Genomic DNA, 17,229 nt, shown 5'->3' on the forward strand with positions numbered 1-17,229 from the left:
AAATTACTCATACAAAATTTGAAATTTGCTTTCAAAATGTAATTATCTTAGTTATTATTCGTATTGTGAAAATTATAATATAGATGAAATACAATTAAGAATAAATCAATGTAATTATGTAAATTCTCTCTATAAGTTTATTTGAATATGAACATAATTAGAGATTATATTAACCATACAAAATTTTAATTGTAATTTTGTATTCTATAAATATAATAAATACTTGACCAATGGAAGCTCAAAAATATTATTATATTAAATAATTTAAAATATTTTTATTTTTTCTAATTTTTTTTATTTATATTTATAATAATATAATTTTTTTCCCGTGCATCGCACGGGTGAATTACTAGTAACGATTATAACATCAAAAAAACACTCTTCAACCAAGCAAGTGTATATTACATCCCTCAATTTTAACCAAACGCACAAATCTAACATTCCTTGAACCAAACGCCCCATTAGTTTTTGAGTAGGAGTGCCTTCACAATTATATCCCCCATATCACCAACATAAGGGAACATGTGACCTGCACCTGGAAGTTCATGATATCGAATCCATGGCAGTTTTTGAGCAATGTAACGCTGCATAGGAAGTGGTATAAGCCCATCCTCATCGCCTTGCCAGAGGTCAACCCAACCTTCATTGCCTGCTTGAAAGGGGTTCTCCAGATCCATTGGGTCAAATTCCCATTTCCCAAACCCAACAATCATGTCCCGGTGTATGGACTCAAACTCTCCTTGTTGTCTCACTTGGGCCTGCATGCATTTTGCCAGGGAAAATGAAATCACGTGTTCTGTCTCTATTGAAAGTAGTTTAAACGTACTGATACGCGAAACATCTTACTTGATACTCCTTTCTCTTGGCGAGGTATGAAGTCATGACTTGTGTATCTTGTGAGTTGAAAAGGCTGGGCTCATAAGCCACTGCACTTGAAGCAGTAAAGAGCTTTTGAGTGTTCCACCAGTAGGTGAGCCATGGAGTGTAGTGAGAAACCAGGAGGGCCCATTGATCCCGAGGAGGTCCATTGTAGAATACCTCATTTGACAAGTTTGCAGGAAAACCAGGCCACCATGGGTTTGAAACTGGTGCTATTAGAGCAGCTCCAGCCAATCTGTTCAAAAACATTTGATTATAAAATGCTTGTTCCATCAAATTTGAGTAAAAAATTCTCTGTCTAATCTGTCCCTTTATATGTACTATGGACAAATTAAAGCATATATACTGTTGGGCGGAGGCCAGTAAGGACCAAGTCCAGCTCCATGTGGCCAGTAGATTGTTGGGCGGAGGCCAGTAAAGGGCCAAGTCCAGCACCTTGGCTCTCGAAAATGTGTGGCGGTATAAGGAAATAAAGTTGTGTCTTCGCTACTAACTATAGCTTTTGAAGTAAGTGGTAAGTGCTTGATCCTAACATATACCTATGAGGTATGTACTTCAGACAGGTCCAGACAAGCTGCCCACCCATGGAAAATCCGACAACATAGAATTTAGAACCGAGTCCTAACTTATCAGCAAGCTCCATGATATCATAAGCTAAGCTTTTCTGTGTTTGGTTTGGGTTGGGATCACTTTCTCCATACCCAGGTCTGTCAATGGAAACAATGTAGATGCCCAAACTTTCAATAACATCCTGTACACAAACACCACTGCAGATAATTATATTCTCAGTGCAGATATATATAAATCATGGGAGGGGGGAGGGGGGGGAGGGGGGGGGGGGGGGTTTAAATAGGACAAATGCAATGTAGGAGTGTTACAGGTGAGAGGGTGGCAGCAATGGCAACATCATGCCTGCAACAATCAAATCCATGGACAAACACTATCTTATACTTGGCTCTATCCCTGGGAATCCCATGTTCTTTATATGCCAAGTGTCTTCCATCTCTGAGTTTAATTCTAGGCGCTGTGACCGGAGGGCCACCGGGTGAGCCACAGATCTTGGGAGGAGGAGGCTTAATTTCTTGATAAGCCCATGCCAAGAACCCCACAAAGAAGACTGCTAATATTATCCCAACCCTGCCTGAAATGATCATAAGAAAAGTTTTGACAATGGCAAATTAAAGCACTCCTATTTCACACCAAATGCACTGTAAGTCCCAATCTGCTTTCTATTTGTTGAGTCTAGAATCAACTTCTAGTTCAAGTAAAGAGAACATCCATGACTGCAGTATTTGGCAACCAGCCATCAACTAATGCATTCAAAGTCTTGAGAGTTGGGAGCAATCCCAGTCAGGTTGGTCAGGTTGTTGGCCGGTAATCACAAGATTCTAAGTTCGACTAGCAATGGAGCAGCCTATTGACTTTCATAGTTTGAGCTGGTCAATTATGGACAACTTAAGCTAACTTACCTTTTTGTGATCCTTTGACGACTAAGGTCACAAGGCGGGATTTAACTAGTACATACCTCAAGATAATGGCTGAGGTTTCCCTCATCACCCAAAAGATTAAAAAAAAAAAAAAAGTCTTGAGATTTCAATCAAGAACACTTCTTCCAGCAGTTATCTACAATCTGACATTACTTCTGTAAATTCAAAAGTAATATAACTAGAAAGATTATAGCTTAGCTTAGCTACTTGTTCTACCACAAATTCATAAAACTGAGTATAATAAGCATCTTAGCTTAGTCAAACCAACAAACACCTTATGTGAGTAAAAGAGCCAGCAACGATCTTTCCCTCTGAGAAACAATCAACAGAACAATCAAGAAAAGCTACAAAGCACAAATTGGTGTGTAGGAAATCATCAAGATTTTCCAATCCTTTTTTATAAATATGTTATATTGTTCTAAATGGGCTGTTCAATTTCTGAAGGACACGCAGTACAGTACATTCAAGATTCAAGAACCTGACTATTAACAGACCAATCAAGAAAAGCTGTAACAGCAGAAATTTTAGGGGAAAAACCCACCAGAAGGATGGGTCTTGCTGGCGTGAGAACTTGGTGAAGCTGCTGAAACTGCCATCCTTGTTTTGAGAAAGCTAATTCTTGTATCACTTCCCGAAATAGGCCCAGGAAAATACTGTATTTGCATATGTTTATACTTAGTGAGAGTCTGAATTAGTGAGAGTCTGAGAGATATGACCTGATCGGCTTCGGGTTATGCCATATTGGGGTTCACTGCAGATTCGTTTGTTATGAAAGCCAAAATAATGGCGCAGGACATATCAACGTCAACAAACTGGAAAAAATAAAAATAAAAAATACACATGTACTCCCACTTCTAATTCCCAACTTATACTCTATCTCACATATTTGTTTATGTAGACACTTTTCCTGAAATCCTATCATTGTTTATCTCATCATGAAGTAAAAGTAAGAGAGTACATATACTATAACTCGAAAAAAAAAAATGGATATCGCTGATAAAAAAAGGGGAAATCGCACTTTTGGTCCCTCAATTGTTGCCCGATCTGCAATGTGGTCCCTCACTATCAATTTCACTCAATTGGGTCCCTATTTGTTGTAAAACGTAGTCTATTTGGCCCCTCGGTTAAATTTCCCTCAAACTATAGTTAAAACCATGGATAGAAATGTAAATTCACAATGGCTTCCATTTACCCCTTTCCTTCATTTACGTTTACCCCCTTCCTTGACCACATTGACTCCGATAATTTTACTCCATTGCACACTTACAGTCTGATAACCCTAACCCCCAATCTAGCGATTTACTCCAATCTTCCATTATCCCCAGGCTTCGAAGAGGACGACGAGGCACGCACGAGCACCGGCATGACTAGTAGGAGGATTAATGGCTCCAATAAAACTCCTACGTGTAAGTATCTAAAACTCACATATGCTTTACTTTTATCAGAAAAGGTATTTTTTGTTCTCTTTCTGGAGATTAAAGCATGTGGAATGTGTTGGGTTCTGGAATTATTGCTTACTAGGGACCCATTCTACTTTAATAAATTTATATATTTGAACTTCAACCATTGGAGTATGTTTCTTTTTCGCATGTGCAAGGTTGGGTTTTGGGGGACCAGTTGTCTACTTTGTTGTACCCACATGGGGACCATATGGGGACCATAGTTAGTGTACTGATATTGAATGGACCAAACTGTACTTCTAGTTTATTGTGTTTGTATTTTACTGTGAATGGACCATGTTTGAAATTGTCTTTACTGTGAATGGACCATGTTTGTATTTCATCTAAACTGTTAAATTGTCTTTTAATTTGAAATTACTCCTTTATAGATGTTGGTGAGCATTCATCTGTGTTTACTATTAAACTGCATATTGGTGGTACTCTGGTTTTGAAGCCAAAAGTTGAATATAGGGATGGGTTTGAGGAGTATTTTGATCATTTTAACTGTGAAGAGGGAAGTCTATTGGATTTAAGGAAGATGGTTAAACAATTAAGGTTCTGTGATAAAAAGGCCCAATTTTGGGTTAAGGTTAAGGGTAGAAAAAATGTCAAAAAGATTGAAGTGAGAAAACTGAGCACAGATGCTGATATTGTAGTGCTTAGTTTAGAGGTTCCAAGAAACAAGGAGTTGGACATTTATGTTGAACATCACTGTGATGATCAATGGGACTATGAAGTGCAGTTATCTAGGTCTTTGGGAGATGATGCACTATTGAGTGAGGACAGAGATGAGACAAGTGAACAACAATCTGAGAGGGAAGTGAATGGCCCAAATACTGTGTTTGAAGAAGTAGAGGTAGAAGTTAATGGTCCTGGACCAAGTAATAAGGGTGTGAACAATGCTGTTGATGTAGAAGTTTCTGATGTGGATTGTGTCATTTCTGAAGAAATTTTTAGGAGTTTAGCTGATTCTGATTCTGAGAGGGAGGTTAATGGTACTGAAATTGTCTTCCAAGAAAGATACCTGAAAAGAGAAGGGTTTAAGTTTGTTTTGGGAATGATTTTTAAATCTGCCTCTGAGTTTAAGTGGGCTGTAGAAAGGATGTGAAATTTAAAAAGAATGAGGGCAGAAGAGTAAGGGTTTATTGTAGACACAATGACATATGTAGTTGGACAATCTTTGCCTCAAGGAGCAATCCTAGATGTCCATTTCAAATTAAGACATACAACCCTGAACACACATGTGGAGACCAAGATGAAAACAAAACTGTTAACTCAGGTTTCCTTGCTAGGTTATACAAAGATGATTTTAGACTGAATATGGATTGGGGTAGAAGACAGTTTCAAGAGCATGTGAAAGAGAAATTGCATTGTCAGGTCACAAAACATCAAGCTTATAGGGCTAAACATAAGGTTAGAAAGGAGCTGGATGGTCAAGATTGTGAGCAATTCAAGTTGTTGAATGATTACTGTGAGGAATTAAAGAGAAGCAATCCTGGGACAACTGTGAAGATGAAGCAAGACAGTGAGTTTAGTGTTAATGGGAGACCTAGGTTTCTTAGATTATACATTTGCTTTGCAGCTTGCAAAGAAGGGTTTCTTAGAGGTTGTAGACCTTTTTTTGGGTTGGATGGCTGCCATTTGAAGGGTAGTCAAAAGGGTGGGCAACTTTTAACTGCTGTTGGTGTTGATGGTGATAACTGCATGTTTCCAATATCATTTGCTGTTGTTGAGGGAGAATTGAAGGATAGTTGGAAATGGTTCTTAGAGCTGCTTGACAATGATTTAAACATTTCAAGTAATCCTCATGCATGGACAATTATATCTGATAAACAAAAGGGCTTGTTACAAGCTGTGGGTGAGTTGTTTCCTGGACTAGAACATAGGTTTTGTGTAAGGCATATGCATGCTAACTTTCTCAAGGATGGTTTTACTGGAAATGTGTTGAAGCTGAAATTGTGGGCTGTGTGTAAAAGCACAACAGAGGCAGATTTTAAAAGGCTTATGGATGAGTTAAAGGAAGAAGATCAGAAAGCTGCTGAGTGGTTGGCTGCCAGATAACCTAGTCACTACTGTAGGGCTTTTTTAGCACATTTCCAAAGACAGATATGCTACTGAACAACTTGTGTGAGAGCTGGAATAGCACTATACTGAGTTTTAGGGACAAACCTATCCTCACAATGTGTGATAAGATTAGGATATATCTTATGACTAGAATGCAGAAAAATAGAGACAAAATGAAGACATATCCACATAAGATTTGTCCCAAAATTATGAAATGTCTTGAAGAGGCAAAGGATAAGGCAGCTAGGTATAGTACTTACAGGGCACATGATAACATCTATCAAGTTGATGATCAGAACTTCAAGGCTTTCAAGGTGGATTTAGCCCAAAGACAGTGCAGTTGTAGAGCCTGGGATCTCACTTGAATTCCTTGCAGTCATGCAGTAGCTGCTATAAGAAAGCAGAGGCAAAGACCTGAAGATTATGTACATCAATGCTATTCAGTTGAGAGTTATTTGAGAGCTTATGAGCCTGCTATACTTCCCATTCAATCTTCAGACTTATGGCAGAAAATAGATCTTCCAGCACCACTACCACCTAAATATAAATCACAACCTGGTAGGCCTAAGAAAAAGAGAAAGATAGACCCAGTTCAAGAGAGCAAGCAACAAAAGACTCAAGTCAGAACAAAGAAACTAGGGGAGGTGAAGAGGTGCAGAGTATGTGGACTGACTGGGCACAATAAGACTACTTGCAAGGCTAAAAATCCACAGGTAATATGTGATAGTTAGTCTAACATTTCATTTGTATTATTTGACAGTTATATCTAATATTATTATCATGTAGGTATCTCAAATGGCTGAAGATATTGATTTGAAAAATCAGCATGTTGATGGTCAAGGTGATATAGAAGGACAGTTTGAAGACATCCCAGTTGAAACACAAGTCCCCTCATTTGTGCTTAATGATATGGTAATTGAATTTTCAAGATATAGGTTGCTTTTTTACATATTCTTTTAACTTACTGACCACTTGTTTGTATAGGAATCTCAAGAGGTAATGGGATCTCAGACTTCACAACCACATCAGAACCAGGTGGCACAACAGTCTAGTTTTATTGCTGCACAAGTCCATGCTTCAAGTGTTGCTGACAAGAACAAATCAGCTCAGAGAGTAATAACTCTAAATGAACTTCAGAAATTGGCCAAGAGAAAAAACTGATGTATGTGAGCATAAGGGAACAAAGTAATATTGTGTATGTTTTTTTTGTATGTTTTTGCTAAACAAGCAAGGTGTCATGGTGTAGCTCACTTAGTTGTCATGTTCTTTTCAAGTGGCCAAGTGGTTTTGCAGAATTGGTCATTTGATATTTTTGCTATTTTTGTATGTTTCTAGTAGGCTATTTCACAATGAAAGCCTATCCTAAAAATGTCAGTAGATACATTTGGCATTTGCAAACTATGAATGTTCCTTGCTTGCTTGAAATTGCTAAAATGAATGTATTTTGCTCATTTGGTTATGTATACAGTTAGACCTTAACAGTTGTAGCAAATTCATACCCAACAGGTTCATATTCTGCAAGTTCATATCCAGTTTAGGCAATGAACATATCCACAGCTTCATATCCAACAGGTTCGGCAATGAACATATCCACATCTTCATAGCACTTAACAAACAATGAACATATTCACATAACAGATTTCACCTTAGGCAATGAACATATCCACAACTTCATATCCAACAGCTTAGGCAATGAACATATCCACAACTTCATATCCAACAGCTTAGGCAATGAACATATTCACATAACATTAGAATATCTAGGTTCATAACAGGTTCATAGCACTTAACAGACAATAGCATTAGCACTAGAATAATCCATTATAATACACTCCAAATCCATAAACCATAATCCAGCAGGTACATAGTTCATTAATCCAAAACATAATTCATTAACAGTAAGCTGCCAGGTACATAGTTTCTAGTTCTACTGGACTAGCCTACCACAATTGGATCAACACTTCTCATCCAAAGCTTGAAAGAAAGAAAACCTACAATAATTCCAAATCCAAAACCATAAAAAAATTTAAATTTTGAAGAAAGACTCTTCTTCTTAAGCTTGACATTTTTCTCATCAATCACTGCTTGAAGCCTTTGCATTTCACTCTCTTGCTTATCTAACCTCTTCAATAGACCTCGAATCACTTTGGACACACGTCCAACCATTGAAAATACCTACAGTTTCCATTCCCCTGCAATTCAAAATCAATAAACAAATCCAAATTTAAAACTCAAACACCTAAGAACAGCAAACTAAAATCATCTAAGATGCTTACATGTACTCCATAGCGTGGGCATGCTCTAAATCGCTTTCCAGGGTTGGCATAACTCCAGGACATCTTTACCGGAGCGACTTCGCCGCACCAACAACGCACTTCTGGAATCCATTCAACTGATCCGCCGGAGTTGTTTGAAGCCATCGTCGTGCAATATCAAATTCGTTTTCTCCTTCAATTAGGGAGAATGGGTACGTGAGTCGAAGATTATGAGTGTTGTGAAGAAGACGAATTGGTGTGGGTTAGGGCTGACTCTGATTTGGGGCTAAACAGATTGGGAGAATGGGGTAAACGTAAATGAAGGAAAGGGGTAAATGGAAGCCATTGTGAATTTACATTTCTATCCATGGTTTTAACTATAGTTTGAGGGAAATTTAACCGGGGGGCTAAATAGACTACGTTTTACAACAAATAGGGACCCAATTGAGTGAAATTGATAGTGAGGGACCACATTGCAGATCGGGCAACAATTGAGGGACCAAAAGTGCGATTTCCCCGATAAAAAAATACAGACAAAACTCTAATAAGGTATCTTATATTTATAAATAAGAGTAAATATCCAAAATGGTCCCTCGACTATTGCTAAATTCACAAATTGGTCCTCGACTTTCAATTTCAACCAATTAAGTCCTTAACTTTGCAATTTTGACACGATTTGGTCCTCCATCTATTTGACCGTTTGTTGACTGTGATCGACGATCTCCAGAAGAACCTTCAGCTCTCGTCGGAGTACGTGGAGGCCTCTAGGATGACGTTGCACCGGTTCGGAAACACGTCGTCTTCTTCGCTCTGGTACGAACTCAACTACATTGAATCCAAAGGGAGGATGAAGAAAGGCGATCGGATTTGGTAGATTGCTTTCACCAGTGGATTCGAATGTAACAGTGTGGTATGGAAATACAACCGGAACCTTAAAAACCGACGATGGACCATTAAATTACATATATATCCTCAAAAATCACAGTCAACAAACGATCAAATAGACAGATGACCAAATTGTGTAAAAATTACAAAGTTAAGGACTTAATTGGTTGAAATTGAAAGTCAAGAACCAATTTGTGAATTTAGCTATAGTCGAGGGACCATTTTAGGTATTTACTCTATTTTTTTTGAAAGTTGGGTATTTACTCTATAAATAATGTAATACTCTCACTTTTAGAAGTGAATGCTACTTCTTCATCATTAAATTTATAAAATTAAAAATAAAAATTCTACGTATCTACCATTATGATTCACTATAATTTCAAATCACATTCAATAATAATAATAATAATAAAATAATAATTATAAAAAGGGTAAATTGTAATTTATGCCCCTCCATAATATGTCAATTATCAATGTCACTCCTAAATTATTAATGGTGTAAATGTTGCCCCTCAATTTTCAAAACGGTACATATAGTGCCCTCCCGTAATGTAAATATTGTCCCTGATTTTTCAAAACGTTACATATATTACCCCCCCCCCCCCCCCCGTACAGTATGGAAGGGGCAACATTTACTCCACTAATAATTCATGGATGACATTAATAATTGACATATTATGGAGGAGTATAAATTACAATTTTCTCTTATAAAAACGAAAACGAAAACAAGTACAATACTTGACCTTCAGTACCCCCAAAGTTATAGCCATTTCCCCGAGGTCCTTGTTGAAAGCTGATTGCTTCAACTTGCTCATATGCACTTGGAGACGAACATTCCATAGTGTCATGAGGACCACCACACACATTGCTTCCACTTTGGCATCATTAGCAACATGTTCTTTCACCTCATACATGACGGCCTTGGAGTCTCTCTTGTTATACCAAAACGAGGTATTAAAAGATATTCTTTCAATGAGTTCTTCGGTCTCTGCCGGTGATGAGGATACAAAGGCCCCACGTGAAGATGAATCTAGCAACATTTTTCCTTAATCCGTGAGTCCTCCGTAGAATGAGCTTATGACATCCCATGGATGGAGAAGGTCAGGTGGACATTGACGCTTTAGAGTTTTGAACCTTCTCCATACTTCCCCCAAACTCTCCATAGGCCCTTGCTTAAATTCTTGCACTTGTTTTCTCACTTTCATTATCTTCGTGAGTGGGAATAACTCGTTCATGAACTCCTTGTGGAGTTGAGTCCGTGAACGGAAGTGGTTGTCATCTTGTGAATCGAGCCATTTGGAAGCTTCCCCAATAACAGAAAATGGAAAGAGCTTGAGCCTTATGTTCTCATCCGGCACTCCCTCTTGTTGGAACATGGCGTTCATGGACGTATATAGAATTATGCATTGAGAAATCGGGCGTCATATACTTGGCAATCGTCCTCATGCGGTGGTCTCCATGAGCATCATAATACTCTTCTCGCCAGATCGGGTCCGTTTGCCCTTCAACTTCAACGTGATGGTCTCCTTCATGCCTAGGCTCTTGGGGGACACGTGGTGGTCCTCCAAAAGCCTCTCCTCCTTCTCTTGGATAGGGACGAATGAGTGGTGGTGACCTTAGAGGAATCCCCCTTCCTAGGGAACCTCCCTCATTCATTGCGCTTATAGAAGCCATTCCTTCTCTTAGATGTGGATTGGGGTTGGGATTGTTTCTTCCTCTTCTCCTTGTTGCCCTTATGATTTCCGTGTTTAGAGGAATTATTCCTTGATTTCCTTTTTCCTGGGTGTGCATTCAACCTACAAAATAATGAAAAGACAATGGTTTCCTCACCAAGTATAAGTAGTTGCAAGGGAGGTTAGAGAAAAGCAATTATATAAGTAAAAGCAATTGAAAAAGAAAAAGTGAATCAAGTATCAAAGCTCAAACGTTCTCTATCTCAAAAGTTCAACAACTCAACAACAACCATTTTCCATCGCCGGCAACATCACCATTTTTATGGAACGGTTTTTATGTTTTGGTAGTGGTGATGGTGTCAAAAGATAGGAATCACGATTCCCGAGTTTTTATCGTTCTCAAGGGATGACAACTTAGAAGTGTTAAGTTGTATTGAGATAGAGAGTAGAGTTTAGGCTTATCACATACATGACTCACAAGGAGCTTTGGGTACATTTGTTCAAGGTTTAAGATACAAGAATACAACAATCAAATGAATCAAATTGAGAAAAGCAAGGAATAGAATTGATCATCCATTACATGATGCTTCTAGTGTCTAAGGTAAGATTGAGACATTGCAATTGAAGGATTTCAAGCGAAGCTTTACAAATGTCGTTCACCTCTCGGTTTACTAGGCCTATCTAAGGTATAGAAAGCACATTGAGTGACAACCTATTCCTAAGAGTCATTTCATCGAACACCTTGTCTTCACCCCATTCCGGACTTATTCCTCTCGGATCTTATGTCGGGAAATACAAGTGGAATTGAGGCTACAATCATCTATCTCTTGCCTAGATCAATTAATCCGAGAACAATTAAGAGAGTTGGGCCCTAACTCACAAGACTCAATCAAAGCAACCACTCATAACAAGGAATCAAGCAACAATTGCAATTCACAATCTAATTAAGCATTCAATTCTACATTAGCATCATGCAATGGATTAACAGTCAATCCCTATAGAAAACCTAGCCACTCATTGTAGCTATATGAATCATCATTGAATCAAGATCAAACAATGAAATTGAAAGTAGAAAGCTTGATGATTACCAAATCTTGAATTCAAAAGGAGATTCACTCTACAAATTGCTTCAAGAATCAAGGAATGATGTAAAGATTCCTTCAATCCAAGAATGTCTTGAATACAATGTTCTTGAGAGGCTAGAGAGATGTGAAATGAAATCTAGAGCATAGGAAAATGATCCAATACAATCTAACTCCCTAAAAAATCTAAATCTAGCCTATTTATATCTTTTTCTCCCGAGTAGCATCACAATTCGCGCCATGACTCAAGTCACGAGCCGTACACGAACCATCCAAGCTTGTGACTTGGTCACTTAAGTGATCCTGTGTGATGTTATCACATCTGTGCTTGTTTTTATGGTTATTTTGAATCATCTCAGCATTTAAGTTCTTTAATTTTGCTTATTTAATACATATTTTCCTTGCTATTATCATTTAATTATGGTTCACACTTGTTTTGAATGTTTTACGGTGTTTGTTAGTGTTTTTGAACCATTGTAGGTCAATTCTATGAGCAAGGGAAGTTCAAGGATGAGTTTGGAACAATTTTGGACGAGTTCGGAGCCCAGTGGACTCGACGCGTCGAAAATTTCCAGTAGCATCAGAAATCGAGACCATCAGGTCTCGACGCGTCGAGCCATAGCTCGACGCGTCGAGCGAGGCGTGAAGTCTTAATTACGACAAAAGGGCGTTGGCAGCAATTCAACTTCAATTCCATTCAATTCCAAATTTCCAATTCCAACTTCAATTTTATAATTAAATACTTCCAATTTATTTATTTAAATATAGGAATTATAATTTGAGTCCAATTTTGTACAAGATTCCTATTTCATCTCAACTTTGTACCCACTATAAAATCCCCCCTTCCTCAACCCTAAACGGGGACAGAGAGATTTTTTAGAGTTCTTTGTAGACAAGAAAGAGAGAAATCAAGAGGCTCAAGTCGTCTTTGGAAGCAAGGAGGAAGCCAGGGAGATTTGGGAGAATCGCTTGGTTAATTCTTGTACTCTTCTGATGATTTGTAACCCTTTATTCATATTTTCTATGTATAATTTAGCCATGCTCGGCTAAATTCCTTAGGGATTTTTGGGTGAATTTGTTTATGAACCTATGTGCCTAGTTCGTTAATTTCTTAATATATTTATGTTTGGTTTTATGATTTGTGTTGCAATCTTGTTTTAATCTGTTGTTGTTGGTAGTTAAAGGCCTAAATTACTAGTTTCACAGTCATGTTTGTGTCACCAATGGGAGTTGGGGCATAAATTAGGGCACACACGATTGCACCTAATGGTTGGTCCTTGGGAAAGGGGAACTTATTAGGGGAAGTTTATTCTAGATTATTGCTCATTGGGAGATGGTAGTAATTAGGAATAATTGAATGCTGATCTTTGATCTTATTGGGTGTTTAAGCCATGGGAGTGGAAATTCACTAGGAATAGAGATTACGGGAGTAATTCGATTCCACTTTGCATTCCCATACAAATCTTAATTCCAAACCAAATATTACAAATGTTAATTGGCACTAGGTGATTAAACATTGTGATCCCAAGAATCCTATTTTGCTCTATTGTCTACAAAACCTTGCTACTTATTTTATTCTGCTTGTTATTTTATGCAATCAATCAACCTTCAAGTTTTGTTCGGACTAGTTTCATATGAGTAACCTAGTAGCTAGTGATTAGTACACCACCTCTCTGTGGTTCGACAACCCGAATACTCCGGGTATTATTTGTTTGCCCCAAATTACAGCAATCACTGTGCCTTGATCAAGGGCGTGGATCCTTCTCGTGACATCTTCTATTCTCTAGTCACGAGAGGGCCATGATCGTGGATCCCTTGTGACAGCTTCTATTTTCTATTCACAAGCGGTTCACGATCGTGGATAGGCTCTGATGAAGTACTCCACTTTGCACTCTTCTTTGGTTGCTCTGGTTCATGCCCATATGCGTTCCTTTAAGCTCAAATTCCTTTACAAACACTAAAGTGCAAGATATGGTATTAAGCAGTTAGATTGTTAGCTCCTGTAAACCTGGTCTTTAGCTAATTCCCTATCTTTGTGTTAGTCTAGTACTATTTATATGTACGTTGTTTTCCCCTTGTTGAATAAGACATATGTTTATTCACTTCAATCTGGTATCAGCTTAGCACTGTTGCTCCTATAGTCTCCAACACTCCATCACCCGACTCCGACACTGTTGCCGATCAGGCGCTTGCCACCACCACCCCACCCTCATCTGAAAATCCCTCATGGCCCTCTTCCTCATCCAACATGTTGAACCAGGCTCACCATCATGTCTCCCTAAAGCTGACTGCCTCGAATTTCTTATTCTGGAGAGCGCAGCTTGTCCCATTCCTCCGAGGTCAGAATCTATACGGCTTCGTCGATGGCACTACCGCCGGAGTTCATTGTAGCGTCAACCTCCAACGCCCCTCCGGTTGTCAACCCGGCACACGCTCTATGGATCCAACAGGATCAATCCATATTGAGCACACTCTTTTCTTCCCTTGCGGATGAAGTTCTGTACTTAACTATTGGACATCCAACCTCGCGATCGCTGTGGCTTGCGGTTGAAACGGCGCTGTGTTCTTCATCCCAAGCGCGGTCATTAAGCCTTCTCACACAGCTTCAGAACCTTCGCCAAGGTGATTCCTCTCCGTCAGATTATCTAGGACGTGCACGGGTTCTCATCAAACAACTTGTCCAAGCCGGACGGCCAGTCTCGCTCGATGAACAGAACCTCCACGTCTTCAGAGGGCTTCGACCGGAGTACCGTGGGCTGGTGGCATCCTTGACGGCGAACATCCAACCATTGACGCTCCCAGAGGTTGACGATCTCCTTGCAACCCACCAGTACCTGTTTCCGGACGATTCATAAACTGCAGTAGTTCCATCCCCAGCAGCTTTCCACACTTAGCAACCGCAGGCACCTCGTGGTCGTGGACGGTCTCATCGCGGACAACGTGGGAGGGGGCAGCGTGGACGCGGAGGTATACATTGCCAAATCTGTGATATCCCAGGGCACACGGCGTTGACATGTTATCGCTGCTATACAGACAACTCTGGCGGTAATCCACCATCCCCGACTACTCGCACTGCTGCTCCGCATGCGCACATGGCACATCAACAAGATGAACTCAGCTCGGCGCTCTTCACTAACGTCTGGCTCCCTAACACTGGCGCAAATGCGCATGCTACACCGAATCAGGAGGTTATGAACATCACCGAACCATACACAGGCACCGACCATTTAACAGTCGGTGATGGCTCAGGTTTGTCCATCCTCAGTACGGGTTCGGTATCCATTCCCACCCCGTTACGGTCACTATCTCTAAAAAACGTCTTACATGTCCCGAAGTTACGGGCATCATTGTTGTCAGTCCAAAAGTTCACAAAAGATAATCCTGTTTATTTCGAATTTCACCCACATTGTTTTTGTGTGAAGGATCAGGTCACTCGTCAAACACTTCTTAAAGGTCCTAGCATTGGAGGGATGTATTTGCTACAAATGTCATCTCCGGTGGTTCTAATATTAGCGAAAACATCACCTCAAATTTGGCACAACCGCCTAGGCCATCCACATAGTCGGGTTCTGCGTCAGGTGTTATCAAAATGTCCAATAAGTGGTTCACTAAATTCTTTAAATAACTTTTGTATCGCGTGTCAAATAGCAAAGTCCACACGCTTCCCTCTTTACCAGACTAAACATACTACCAAATCTATCTTGGAATTAATTTATACCGACATTTGGGGACCGTCTTCGGTCACATCAACTGACAGGTTTAAATACTTTGTCTTATTCGTCGATGATATTTCAAGATATGTTTGGTTTTATCCGATGAGAAATAAAACAGACATTTACTCAATTTTTCCTCCGTTCCGTTCCCTAGTAGAAAATTTTTTCTCCTGTCCAATTAAAAGTATCCAATCAGATCTAGGGGGTGAATACCGAAGTTTGCACTCGGTATTCACGAACGCCGTGATTTTACATCGACAGTCATGTCCTCACACGCATGAACAAAATGGCCTCGTTGAGCGCCAACATCGTCATGTAGTGGAAACGGGCTTTGTTAGCCCACAGTCAAGTTCCTAAAAAATATTGGCCGTTTGCGTTTGAGTCAGCTATGCACTTAATAAATCGTATGCCCACGTCAGTGTTACAAAATCAAAGTCCCTACTATCGAGTCTTTCATAAATTGCCAAACTACAACTTCCTACGTGTTTTCGGTTGTCAATGTTTCCCCTGTCTGCGTCCCTATAATCAACATAAAATGGAGTATCGGTCTGTGCCCTGTGTGTTTTTGGGATATCCCGAATCCTTTAGTGGATACAGGTGTCTAGACAGGGATTCCGGGCGAATCTATATTGCTCGGCATGTCAGGTTTAATGAAAATATTTTTACTTATAAGTTGATAGCTGAACACTCCATGGAGACTACAGAAAATGTCGCTGCTTACCTATAGGGGTGTGCTCGTGTCATGCAGCCAGTACCGGGCGATAATCGGGACCAGCCAAATGCATGCGACAGTGGCGGGCCGGCACCACCTCCTCCGCCGATTATGCCGCAACCGGAGATCACCGGCGTCCCACTCCAACAGTCGTCCCCGAAGCATAACCACAGGAAAATACCAGGTATTACAATCTACATTCGCTAATCGCCTGGATATGCCAATCCAAGCTACCCCAACCATGTCTGTAAGCTGCAACGATCTCTATATGGGCTGAAACAGGCACCTCGTGCCTGGTTTAGACGGCTGCATGATTTTCTAGTTGAAATCGGTTTCTGCCCATCTAAAACAGACGTTTCTCTATTTATATATGATCCTTGCCAGGTACGACTCTACATCTTGATATATGTGGACGACATTCTATTACTTGGGAATGATGCCACACAAGTCCAATCGATCATGGCTCAACTCTCTTCGACTTTTAAAATCCGTGATCTTGGTATACCACGGTTCTTTGTTGGCATTGAAGCACTATACTCCCCCGGTGCCGTGTTGTTATCCCAACGCCGTTATATGACGGAGCTACTACGTAAAGCCGGGATGGAATCGTGTAAAGAGCTAGCCACACCGATAACAGTGTCTTCATCTACACCGTCTGTGGATTCTTCTCTGATGGATGACCCGTCACTTTACCGAAAATTGGTTGGTTCTCTCATGTATGTACTTGTCACTCGACCTGACCTGTCATTTGCGGTCAATCGTCTGTGCCAATTCATGCATGATCCTAAACAGGAGAACTGGGTTGCGCTTAAGCGTGTCCTTAGGTATGTCAAGGGCACACAACACCTACCACCTCACCTAACTCGAACAGTTGTCCCAGTAGTACATGCTTTCTCGGACTCTGATAGGGCTGGCTGCTCTATCGACCGGAAGTCTACAGCCGGCTATGTAGTGTTTATTGGCCCCAATCTAGTCTCTTGGAGTGCCAGGAAACAACGAACTGTTGCGCGCTCTTCAACAGAAGCCGAATACAAAGCCCC

The 17,229-nt window shown here is 40.0% G+C and overlaps 1 protein-coding gene across 1 annotated transcript; it reads right to left on the minus strand.

Annotated features, from left to right (window-relative positions):
- Positions 1-362: 362 nt before the first annotated feature.
- On the minus strand, positions 363-3,156 carry LOC109155128. The gene is made up of 6 exons (XM_019302863.1): positions 3,016-3,156; positions 2,908-2,982; positions 1,758-2,020; positions 1,419-1,630; positions 847-1,114; positions 363-758 (listed from the first exon to the last, which is right to left on the minus strand). Exons 1-6 carry the CDS (start codon positions 3,029-3,031, stop codon positions 462-464), a joined length of 1,131 nt encoding a protein of 376 aa, XP_019158408.1. The 5' UTR covers positions 3,032-3,156; the 3' UTR covers positions 363-461.
- Positions 3,157-17,229: the final 14,073 nt, after the last annotated feature.

Source organism: Ipomoea nil, unplaced genomic scaffold (genome assembly GCF_001879475.1).
Source record: "Ipomoea nil cultivar Tokyo-kokei standard unplaced genomic scaffold, Asagao_1.1 scaffold2694, whole genome shotgun sequence".
In the NCBI taxonomy this organism is placed as follows: domain Eukaryota; kingdom Viridiplantae; phylum Streptophyta; class Magnoliopsida; order Solanales; family Convolvulaceae; genus Ipomoea; species Ipomoea nil.

Excerpts from the sequence above, each read along its gene's own strand:
- LOC109155128 (XM_019302863.1), bottom strand. Across the intron at positions 2,021-2,907 it reads CAGCAAGACCCATCCTTCTG|GCAGGGTTGGGATAATATTA; the intron begins GTGGGTTTTTCC and ends TGATCATTTCAG. Across the intron at positions 1,631-1,757 it reads TTGCTGCCACCCTCTCACCT|GATGTTATTGAAAGTTTGGG; the intron begins GTAACACTCCTA and ends GTTTGTGTACAG.